Source organism: Gambusia affinis, linkage group LG01 (assembly GCF_019740435.1).
Source record: "Gambusia affinis linkage group LG01, SWU_Gaff_1.0, whole genome shotgun sequence".
Lineage (NCBI taxonomy): Eukaryota > Metazoa > Chordata > Actinopteri > Cyprinodontiformes > Poeciliidae > Gambusia > Gambusia affinis.
The window spans coordinates 23,229,378-23,241,553 of NC_057868.1; the positions used below are offsets into that span (position 1 = coordinate 23,229,378).

The window sequence follows — 12,176 nt, forward strand, 5'->3', positions numbered from 1 at the left end:
ATGTAATTCTCCCAAATGTTTGCAAAGTAAACAGGGCAGACCTTTACGTTAACATTTAACATTCTCCCCACTGGAAACCATGAAATGCACTTTAATTATGAGATTACGAAACATTTTGCTGTGTCAAGGAGCTGAACCAGCAGCGGGTTTGGGGTCCCTCACGTGATCCGCTTCTTCAAAGGATTATTTGAGGTGAAAATGTAAAATATTGAAAAGTGCTCCTCATGCAACTGATGGCATTAATGACGAGTCAGAAGGCCGTTCGTTAACTTCCCCACGCCAGACATGGCGTCTTATATCAGCCTGGTGAAATTACAGGGGATGAAACTATGGCAGCAAAGTCCTTAACAGTCACAAATAACAGCCTGGTGTGACAAGCAAAATTACCCGTCTTAGCAGTAAAATTTTAATGGCGTGATATAATTGTATCAATGTGAGGAATGTGCAGTTTAGCTTGATGCTTTCATGTCTCGGTGGTGAAGCTTACTATGATTTTTTTTCAATTTTTATGATCTTTTGAAGCTTTTGATCAAATAAGAAAAATGGCTAATTCTGTCTTTGAGACGGGGTTGGTTTATGATGGACTTAGAGTTAGTGCAGGATTGAGAGAAGAGGCATTCACTTAGATTGCAGCATTTAAATCTTTTGCTCTGGATGATATATTGTAAATAACTCGGCTTTGATCTCCAGGTTACAGACGGTAGCTGCAGTAAAGCTAAGTTTGCATAATGCTGAAAACAGAGCAGGATTACAGCGAAAGCAGTGGCTGATCACCTGCCGACACCATTAAGATGGGATCATTATGCAGCCGTGGTATGGATGTATTTATATGGCTCAGTGGCTGCACTATATGAGTGGATGATTGGAAGTAGTTCCCACACCCTCTCAGGTGTCCGGTGCTCGGGGCAGCCTGGCACAGGTAAGCGCATAAAGGTTTTCTTTGTGTGCAGCCGGGAACAGGTAACCATTTGTGCCAGCCCTGCACTGTGCATCTGCGTGTGTGCGTCTTTCTGAAACAAAGACGGATAGGATTTTCTGGCCCGCCTACCCCACAAGAACAGGTGTGGCTTTTCGGGGGCTTCGTATTCGCCGAATGTGGCACAAGTGCACTCGGTAAACAGAAAGATCAAGTGTGACTACCACCCTGCGATTCTCAAGACAGCTAGCAGCATACGTAGACTGATATCCTTTGAGAACCAAACGTTTAAGTTTGCTTTTGTGCTCTTCAGAGACACTATGTGAATGAAGAGATTTAATATAATACTAATAAAGGTAAAAGAACAGGAAACAGTCATAGTTTGCTAATATTTGCGGCCTTTGAACATTAATATGAACGGCAAATGATAAATGACAGGTGTGGTTTAATAGCTCTCAGGTGCATGGTGGCAGGACCAAATAGTTGAAAGATAAAAAGTTAAAAATTAACATTCAGTCGGCCTTTTTGTCTTAAAACTGCTCACTGTACACTATTCACTCTGTTTGAAGCAACTGCAAAGAGAAATTAAAAGGAACATTTGCTTTTATTTCTTCATTGCAGCTCTTTTAAAATTACAGGTTTACTAAGGAATACATTGTAAAATCAGTAGATCGACCAACATGAAGCTTTATGAAAAATATCTGACTTTGTTGTGTTGGGTGTTGAGCGGATTAGATTCACAAAGAACGAAGTTGGATTACGTCATATTCAGAGTCCACTGCATATTGTAAATTAAACTAAACATAGAGTAGTATGAGGGGCCTCTTAAGACAAAAACTTTGTTTTGTTTCTCACACACTACTAAGGATTCATACACACACAAAATATTAAAATTGCACATATATAGCTACTATTAAAATGTCACACACACATACAATTTTTCTGTCACACACACACACAAAATACTAATATTTCGCAAATTCACTGTTAAAATATCACACACATACAATATTTTTTCCTCACATGCACACATTAAAGACTAAAATTGCACATATACACTACTAAAATACACACACACACGCACACACACCCACACACACACACACACACACAGCATACAGACATACTATTCTGAATGATAGGTCGAAAATGTATGTGTGTGTGAACTAACACTAGGCTGAATGAATGAATGAATGAATGAAGGGAGATGAGACTTGTATTTGTGTGAAAGACAATGTTTTATGTGTGAGAGTTGTCACAGAAGAGGCGGGGCAGGATTTGGAGATCAGATCGCGCATGCGTTGATACCGCAGTGAAGTTAGCTTCAGGTTGGATGTTGGCGCTCCACGGTGTCAGAGTTTAGCTCAATGCTGATCCGATTTATGAGCGCTAATTTCGGCCAGCCGTTCTGTACCGCTCCCTACCGCTGTGTTGTTTTGTTTGTATTTCCTTCTTTCTTATTCATGTAAAGCACTTTGAACTGTTTCGTTGCCGAAAATGTGCTATAAAAATAAAATTGTGTTACCTTAATTGCTTCATCACTTCAGTTGTAAAAAAACAAAATGAGTCTGAAAAGTTGGCTGATAATTTCTTCTATTGGAACTAGAGCCACAAATGTGACCAAATGTAGCTCTAATAACATCTTGAATATACTTAAGCACATCAGCTAATAAACGTCAACAAGTTAAGCTATTGGCATTTGTTCTGTCATTCTGGCTGCTTGTGTGATGGATGGAGAGAAACTTATGAGTTAAATTATATAGTAGGCTGCAGCTTCAATCCTCTGTTTGTCTATGCAGCAGGCTCTGTAAGGTGACATCAGTTTTGATGGTTAGAGCCCGAACCTTCAATAGTCCAGTAATAAATTGGTTCATTTTAAAGCAAGAGGAAATGCGTATATTAACAAATACTTCCCACAAAGACAAATGAATGTGCTAAAAGCCTGAGCTAAGCCTGCTAAGGGCTCTGGCATCTACCTCTTCTTGTCACAGTCTCCTAGATAAACTTCTGTGTGTAAAACTATTGAATGATTGGTCAGAATTTCGTGGGCGTGTTTGTTGCTGAAAACAAAACCCATGTTTTATTGAGTAACTTCCAGAGGTGGAGTTTTTTCAGTCAGAGAGCAGGACGGATAGTTTTGAGAAGCAATTATCCGAGACTGGCAGAAAGCATTTGCTGCTGGACCAAACACTGAACTTCCACTTATTTGGTTCCATTTCGATGCAGAGGGTCAACAGCCCAGCGATGCTGTTTATTTTTGTTGTTTTTCACTGAAAATAAAATTAGATGTTGCAGGTCATCAGTAATTATTTCCTTCTCCTTTAAGCCTGTGAGCTCTAACTTGTAGTAGTCATCGTTCCTCTCTGTCATGATTTCTGTGTTTATTCCACTGTTGTTCAACTTCACCTGATTCTGTCAGTCACCGAGCTCTAGCCTTTGATGGAAAATATTGACTGTTTTCTGGATAAAATAGCCAAAGTTTGTCTTCAAACGTTCTTAGGGTGCATAACTATTACTCTCCAATAGACAGTTGCTAAATGTTGCCAGATGAGCTGGGTTCAGCTTAAGTTTCAAATTTAAGAAAACGAGATTGTTGAGGCCAGTGTTCTCCTAACAGGTTAACGTCTTGATTGACGTCGTGAATGTGCTGATTTTAACATTTGTGTTTGTGGTTTTCTAGTGACTTGTTGTGATTTGTTTTTGTTTTTTTCCCCCCAAGTCTTTGTTACAAGTCTGTGCAGATCTTTTTTAAGATCTGGGTAAATTGATATAAATTTTGTTTTAAGTATTATTTGTTTTTTTTTCTCCTTTTGCCGTTTCCTTTTGCTTGTTTTGTTGTTCAGTTATCTGCTCGTTGCTTAATGCTGTGAACCAGGGCAACTTTACGTCCTGTTTCACAGCATTACTTTTACGTGCCTCTACAGTTTTGCCTTTCTCAGGCACGTCCTTTCCTTAAAAAAGCCAAAGAGAATAATAGCTGCTTAAAAATGGAAGAATTAGGTTCTCTTACTTTAATTATTTAACAACAGCAGCCAATCAGAAGACAAGAATCTTTGCCTTCTCCTGTGCATAAGACTCTGTGGTGATGTACGTCAGAGTTCCTGTAACAGGTGTTTAAAAGCAGGTCTTGAGGATTAGCTGCTCAGGAAGCAGCGGCGTAAAACGCAACAGAGTGTGTGTGTTTGTTTGTATTTCTGTCGTGTCATTTTCCTCCATAACCAATTTCTGGCTTTTAATAGAAGTTCACAGCAAGTATTCAGTCGAGCAGCGATAGCTGCCATAAAGACACTGACAGCCTTTGTGATTGCTTGGTGCAGGTGAAAGGCGAGAGCGTGGAGGACGTGCCGTCTTCTTCCTCTGTCTGGGGCTGCCGTGTCGCTGTGTTTGTAGATGTTAAGTACAGGGGCCGGATGCCATGTGGAGAAGTCTTTAATTAGAGCAGGTAGACATTGCTCAGGAGACACACCAGACCAGACGTCATTGTGTGTGCGTGTGTGTGTGTGTGCGTGTGTGCGTGAGTGTGAGTGTGTCTATCTGTGAGGACTGGGCCTGGCTGTTAAACATCCTGCACATCTCAATAGTTTTTGTTTCTTTGTTTGTTTTACCTGTGAGTCTTTCTATAATGTGTGTGTTTTAATGATGTAGCTGCATGCTTTCAAAAATGCACCAGTGTGTGCTACACTCCGAATCAAAATCTACAGTCTGGGAAAAAGTTTGAGGTATTCACGTTTAACACTACTGGACTTATAACCAGTAAGAACTTTTAGGCTGAAACTGGCTGCTCATCACCTGATCAAAACTTTGAGTCCGTTTGTTAAGAATTTGACTTGTTTAGGTTAAAACTAAATTATGTAACTTTTATTTAAAAATATGTTCAGTGAAAAGAAAATCAAGCTCCTCTTCCTCCCTGTGCTACTATTGCACTTTGAAGAAATCCAAATATGTCAAAAACGTATTTTTATAAAAGTTACATACAATACCTTTACAGTAACTGTATGTTTTATCACAGCAGTACAATATCACACTGATTCCATTTGGGATCTTTCACACTTGCATGAAAAATTAATTCCATTTTTGTTTTATATCTATGTTTCTGCAGCTCCTATGTGGCTGTCTAGCCATGCTCCCTGGGTATGGATTCTCACCTTTTCCTGATTTTCATCCCCACCTTCACGCTTTTCGCTGCCGAGGAGAGAGCCCCAGCATGTGGATTCCTGGCTCCGGAGAGTCCCACAGTCCCAGCGAGTCCAAGGAGGGTCGGCCTCTCCTCCATCCCATCCATCCCAACCACGTGGCGGTGTGCCAGCAGGAAACGCTGGCGTTTATTGAGCTGCAACAACCAGCATCTTCTAAGTTAAACGGTCTTGGCTCTCAGAGGCAGAGCATTGATCCAGATGGACACTCCCAACCTCTAAATGGTTTACGACAAACTCTTAATGAACTGAATGACGTGCAAAAAGGCAAACACAGGACACACACTGATCATGGAATGAATGTAAACTCTCCGTCACACGCTGTGGATGACGCTGAGGTTGTTCAGCAGAACAGCACCAGGACTTCTTGGCAGGACCAAAATGAGAAGCCTCGGACAGTAACGACAGTTTGCCGGCCACTCCATGCAGCTCTCAGCCTCCCTCTGTCCTTTCCTCTGTCCTCTTTGTACACAAACAGGGACTCCTGGGAATGTCAGGTACCTTATTCCTCATCCTCACCAGAATGTCCAGAGTTTCCAGGCCCACACGCCAGCCAGCCTCAGAGGAGAACATCACAGGGATCTCTGAAAGAGAAGTCTATTCGTGAGTTGACGGAGTAAATCAGGTTTTTGAAACTTTTAACTCATTTTCATTTAAGGTAAAATGGTTCTTTTCTTGTCCTCAGGGCGAAAGGTGCAGATTTATTCTCCAGACAGCCCAAGCGATGAATCACTCAGCAGTCCAATCCTGGAGGCAGACTACATCTTCCCTGGACCTTTTGCCTCTTTTCTGGAGGAAGACCTCAGTGGATTATCTTCTCTGGATGCAGCTTCAACTCCCTCGTCCACAGCTGGCACGCCAGATCTCCCAAGCATCAGCCACGGAGATATTTTCAGTGTTCAGTCAGAACCTTTGCAGATAATAGAGGACTCAGAATCTGGAGCGGAGGAAGAGGAGGGCGGCATCGTAGAGACATCGCTTCACCCAGGAGTGAGCTTTTTGCCACGCAGTCGACAAACTGACCAAGAGCGCCGGCGTTTCTCAGCTTCAGAGCTAATATCAAGACTGCAACTCACCCAGAGGAAGAACTCGTTCACCTTAAAGCTGGGCAAGTCATTGTCTGCTCGGGTGGCCTCCAGAGACAAGCAGAGCTCCAACAGCCTGAGCCCCAACCTGGACTGTGAGTGGATGGATGGATGGATGGATGGATGGATGGATGGATGGATGGATGGATGGATGGATGGATGGATGGATGGATGGATGGATGGATGGATGGATGGATGGATGGATGGATGGATGGATGGATGGATGGATGGATGGATGGATGGATGGATGGATGGATGGATGGATGGATGGATGGATGGATGGATGGATGGATGGATGGATGGATGGATGGATATTATGGCTTGTTATGACATCACACAGTTGTTGCAGAGGTTTTGGATGCTCATCTATGATGCAAAATCTCCCTTTCCAGCACAACTCAAAAGTGTTGTGTTGCATTGAGAACATGTGACTGAGGAGGTACAGTGAGCTCAGTGTCATGTTAAAAAACTCCCCAAAAAAACAGGTTGGGAAGATTTCAGCTTTATCCTGCTGGAAGAAGGCATCAGAAGACGGGTACAGTGTCAGAAAGGGATCAAGGTGGTCAGCAACAACACCCTGGTGGGATGTTCGGTCAAAACAAGGCTCAATTTGTACAATTTGGTCCAAAGTGTGCAAAGAAAATTTCACTGCCACCACCGCTCTGAACCATTCCTTGGAATGCAATTTGGATCAGTCCTTTTATGAGGATTTAGCACTGTCCTTTCTTCTTGAACCAGGCAAAGTTTTTTCCGTTACCATCTAATGTTGGTGAACTTGTGTGAATTGTTGCCTGTTTGTTACTAACAAGAGTGCCACATGGTTTATTGAAGTAGGGCTCAATCTATTTGCATTGAATTATTCAACTGCTGCGAGTGTCTCAAGTTTGACACGTTTCTTCACATGTTCAACGTATTGTCTTTATTCGCTATAGATAAGTATAACTCTAGACATCGCAGCTCAGGAGGCTCTAGTGACAGCGGCACCTACAGTCCTGTTGGAACTGGGCTTCCGCTGCCCAGTGGCGACAATGGGATGTCTTCTCATCGGTGGAACTCTAAACTTGGGTAACGAAAATCTGGCGTGAGAATATGTTTCTCAGTAAATCTGTTGAGTTTAAATAAAATTTGTTGGTGTTGTTTCACAGAATACGAAAGAAATCCATAGAGGAAGACTTGAGCATACCTTCATCATTTTCCACTTCAAATCGCCTGTCACGTTTTCTGCCAAGCTGTAAGTTTGCCTAAGTCTGCCTGTCTTACCATCTGTTATTCCCGTATAAAAAAATTCTCCTGTCAACATTTTTGATTTTGCAGCGATCCTCTACCAGGAGTACAGCGACGTGGCAATCAACCGAGAGATCCAGAGGCAACAAGGGAAGGATCCAGGAACAGAGGAGGAAGGACTCAGAGATGAAGGCTCAGATGGAACTCCATCTCCGTCAAATCTTTCTCCATCCAGCTCGTTTCGCTCTTCTCGAGGCTCTGCATTTGCTCTATGGCAGGATATACCTGATGTGCGAACGAGCGGCCAGTTAGACACCTTCAGCAACGAGGAGAGAAAACTACAGGAGGTGACGAAACGTCATGCTTGCCTTTCCTTTGGGGTTTGTTTCCACCCTTCTTTGACTTCTTCAATTCTTTGTGTTTTCCCCCTTCAGGCAAAGTTTGAGCTGGTAACTTCTGAGGCGTCATACATTCGTAGCCTGACGATTGCTGTGGACCATTTCATGTTGTCTCAGGAGCTCACCGAGTGTCTTGGGGCTCAGGAGAAGCAGTGGCTCTTTTCCAAGCTGCCCGAAGTCAAAGATGTCAGTGAGAGGTGAAGAGATCTGCAGCTGATTGCCTCCTTTGCACTCAGACTCTGTGTTTTAACACTTTCAGCCGTCATTCCTCACTCCCTGAGAGTGTTTTCTCCTCCGTCGCTGTCTGCAGGTTCCTTCAGGACCTGGAGCACAGGCTGGAGAAAGACATTCTGCGTTTTGATGTGTGTGACATAGTCCTGGATCACTGCCCAGCTCTGAGAAGGGTCTATTTGCCTTATGTAACCAACCAAGCTTATCAGGAGCAGACATACCAGCGGTTGCTGTGAGTAATTGTTTTTGGTTTATGCTCAGTCGATCTGTTTCAGATCTGAGTACGCACTCTTGGTGCAGTCTGTGCTTCTTGGTTGCTTTTGTGCAGAAGCTCTAAGCCAAACCTTCGGCTATCCAAACACAATAACAAAGAGGCTTTTGCAAAAGTATTCATCACTCTTGAATTTCTCCATTTTTCTCACCATTAGGACCACAAACATGATTGTCTTTATTGAGATGTAACATGCTAGCCTGCTAGAAAGTAGGGCATGATTGTAAAGACTAAGGAAATAAATACATATTTTTCAAATCTAAAATGAAATCATATTTAACATCACCCATAAACTCTGACCAACTTTCCTCTCTCTATAAAGAAATGTACTCTCACAAGATAATGCTGCATCACCCTTGATTCATGGTGGGGATGGTGTCCCACATAACTTTCATTATATCGTAACAAAAAGAGGAGCTTTGGTCTCATCTGGCCAGAGTTCCTCCCTCTCCAGGTTTGCTTTGTGGCAAACTCCACGCAGGATTGTTTTTCTGGTTTTCCTTTATCAACGGTTTCATCTTGTAATTCCTCTGGCAGCATGCATATTTAGTTTTCTCTTGTAGTTGTAGGAATGGGAACGTCACAGCATTCTGGGTGCCATCTTGTGGCAAGTTGCCAACACTTTCGGGTGTCTTAGAGGCTTTAATGTGTTGTTCTCAAGCTTTCAGATTCATAACAACATAATAATTGTGACAGAGACTTGCGATTCAAGCTGTTTGAACCAATCAAATGAAACAACACAACCCTGATTACTATGCACATGCAATTAGAAACCTGAAGACGCCTCAAGAACCCCATTCTGTGAGAGTGAGAGGATTAATGTCCTCTGGTGTTGAAAAGTCCAACTTTATCCTGCTTCTATTCAGGTGTAATTTTTCCCCTGCATGACTTAACTTGTAGGCGGCTTTTCTTGGCTGAGTTAAACTTTTTTTTCCTCTCTCTCTCTCAGGAGTAAAGACAGCTGGAATTTTGATTCACCAAAAAAATCATTCAGAGTTTCATTTGTAAATGCCCTCTCAGGCAGGACAACCCTCGCTTCCCTGGCATCCTGGCTCGCCTGGAGGAGGACCCCATCTGCCAAAGGCTGCCCCTGACCTCCTTTTTAATCCTCCCGTTTCAGAGGATCACACGACTCAAAATGTTGGTGGAGGTACGACTTTGAGCTTTCACACTAGGGATCCTGTTCACCCTCGAAACACTGTGTAAACGGGGTAATTTTTAGACTGAGTGATATTTTAGCGGAAACCATGTTCTTTCCGTCCAACTTTGTGAAGCAGAAGTCCAGTTTACCTTAGGGCTTGCCTTCTTACACCATCTTCACTTTTCAGAACATCTTAAAGAGGACAACACCGGGCTCCAGAGATGAGGACACGGCCACAAAGGCTTTCAACGAGCTAAAAAAGGTGGTGACCGTCAGCTCTAATGACCAGAAGACCGGCATCATCATGGATGAGGTGTAGCAGTAATAACATTGTTGGCGTGTGCCTCCTTAGATCATCAAAGAGTGTAATTCCAGCGTGCAGTCTATGAAGAGGATGGAGGAACTCATCCACCTCAACAAGAAAATCAACTTTGAGGGCAAAGTACGTTACTTTTGTGGATTTTTCTTGTTGCTTTTAGCAGCTTTGAGCTCGATTTACCCAAGTAGCCGACCCATTCTGAGTCTGGTTTTCTTCCTCTGCAGATCTTTCCTCTCATCTCCCAGTCCCGCTGGTTGGTGAAGCACGGTGAACTCCTGGAAGTGGACACCCAGATGATGAGCATTTCGGGATCAAAACTCAAGCTGCCCACCAAGCCGGTGTACCTCCACTTGTTTAACGACTGCCTGCTGCTGTCCAGGAGGAAGGAGTAAGCGGCACCATGTGGTGTTAAACTTTAATTTGACTGCCTGTTTAGTGCGAAGATCATGTCCCATGTTTCTTCAAAACATGTTGCTTTTATAGTTTTTAGCTAATGTATAACAGCAAGGATTTGTTTGTTACATTTCCCAAAGGAGGCAAATGTCTGTTGTCCCCGAAATGAATAAATACAAAGAAGGGAGACTGCCGGTGTTTTAACTTGTCATGTATCACCTGGTTTCATGTTTATTTTCTCATGATTTGTATTTCAGAAATACATATGCACTGCATATATATATATATATATATGGAGATAGATAGATAGATAGATAGATAGATAGATATACATTTGTACTTTATGCTTGTTTTATTTCAAATCTGAGACTTTTTAAACTAAATCTAATCATTTTCCCTAAAAATAATAAAACAAACAACAACAAAAAACACAAATAGGCAGGGTTCATTTGCAGTCATTGTAGCAAAAAGTTACTTAAAAGATCCTAAATCCGGGGTGTCAAACTCATTTTCATTCCACGCCACATCAAAATCAAAAATTCTGCAGCAGGATGTATAAATAAAAGTCATTTTTAATAAACTGTGTTTTAGGTTACTGCACTGGAATTATAATTACACATAATAATAATAATAATAATAATAATAATAATAATAATAATAATAATAATAATAATAATAATAATAATAATAATAATAATAATAATTAGTATTAAAGTAAAGCATTAGGCTCAGATATCAATTGCGAAACCTCATCTGTTTGTGTTACAGCACATGGAAGTTCATGGTATTTGTGCACGCTAAGATTGGAGAGCTGAAAGTGAAGGATCTCAGCCAGAAGCTGCAGGGAATCTCAGGATTCATCTTCCATCTGCAGCTGTGTGAAGGCCAGCAGCTCAAACATCAGATCCTTCTCAAGTCACACACAGAGTAAGTCAAAAATAAAAAAAAGAAACTTTCTCTCATCATCTCCACTAAGGGCTACTTTAAGTTAACTGTTCCTATTGGTTCTGTCTGCCAAGGAGTGGTAAGCAGAGATGGATCACAGCAATGTTTCCATCTGATCCGTTTGAAGACATTGAGCAGGCCAGTGAAAATGATGGTAAGTAGAGACGTTTATGTGTGCAGCATATCAATGTGTCTGCACTGACATGTTTTTTTTTTCTTATTATTTTTATGTGTTTTATTGCAGATATATCCCAGGTGCAGTGCATTAAAAGCTATCAAGCCCAAGAGCATGATGAGTTAACTTTGGAAAAAGCTGATATTCTTCATGCTAAAACCATTACATGTGATGGTAAGAGTTTTAAACATAGTGCCTTGAAAAAGTGCTTGTAGCGCTTGAATTTTGTTTCACATGTTGTCACGTGAAAAAGGCGACAAAATGTGACATTTTGTCACCTGTAAGGGATTTTAAAAAAATCATACTAACATAACCCAGCAGAAAACAGCGGTAAGGTGTAAATTGGTTTAAAAAACGACACGATTTCAACATTTTTTCACCTTTGCATGTGAAAAGTGTTGTGTGCATTCACTGTCATTCTGATACCCCTAAAAAATTCCTGTGGAACAAAATTCTTTCCAAAATCACCTAATTAATAACAATTGTTGTAAATAACACCAGAATTGAACTTATTAGTCTGCATGCAAAAATGCTGGAAAATAAACACAGCAATTTGAAACGCGGCGTATCAAAGTATGTCAGAATTAATGGGAGGACAAAGAAAACCTTTTAGATGCTGCAAATAAGTTTGAGACCAAGCTATGATGTAGTGCCACGCTTTAGATCAAAACATGTTTATCTATTAGAACGTCCAGACTTATATCAAATACAGAATCTGTGGCAAGACTAATATAGAGAGATTATCTTTGTCCTATGTAACAGACTTTGAGCTGTTTTATCAGGCCACACTTTTGAAAGCCACTTCACATTTATGTATGGCTTTTTTTGGTCTAACACCTAAAAAAAATAATGTTTGTAGCAATAACGTGAAGAAACATGTGTAAA

The 12,176-nt window shown here is 41.4% G+C and overlaps 1 protein-coding gene across 2 annotated transcripts in view; it reads left to right on the top strand.

Annotated features, from left to right (window-relative positions):
- arhgef19 (Rho guanine nucleotide exchange factor (GEF) 19) overlaps positions 1 to 12,176 on the top strand; it is a 28,157-nt gene that overhangs the window by 12,451 nt on the left and 3,530 nt on the right. For both annotated transcript variants that reach the window (XM_044126972.1, XM_044126980.1), the window contains exons 2-15: positions 5,016 to 5,712; positions 5,795 to 6,289; positions 7,127 to 7,259; positions 7,340 to 7,425; positions 7,509 to 7,765; positions 7,853 to 8,013; positions 8,127 to 8,279; positions 9,339 to 9,468; positions 9,647 to 9,721; positions 9,812 to 9,901; positions 10,003 to 10,166; positions 10,940 to 11,098; positions 11,191 to 11,270; positions 11,361 to 11,465. In XM_044126972.1, coding sequence (XP_043982907.1) covers positions 5,037 to 5,712; positions 5,795 to 6,289; positions 7,127 to 7,259; positions 7,340 to 7,425; positions 7,509 to 7,765; positions 7,853 to 8,013; positions 8,127 to 8,279; positions 9,339 to 9,468; positions 9,647 to 9,721; positions 9,812 to 9,901; positions 10,003 to 10,166; positions 10,940 to 11,098; positions 11,191 to 11,270; positions 11,361 to 11,465 — 2,764 coding nt within the window. In that variant the 5' untranslated portion in view covers positions 5,016 to 5,036. The remainder of the gene's footprint in view (positions 1 to 5,015; positions 5,713 to 5,794; positions 6,290 to 7,126; positions 7,260 to 7,339; positions 7,426 to 7,508; positions 7,766 to 7,852; positions 8,014 to 8,126; positions 8,280 to 9,338; positions 9,469 to 9,646; positions 9,722 to 9,811; positions 9,902 to 10,002; positions 10,167 to 10,939; positions 11,099 to 11,190; positions 11,271 to 11,360; positions 11,466 to 12,176) is intronic.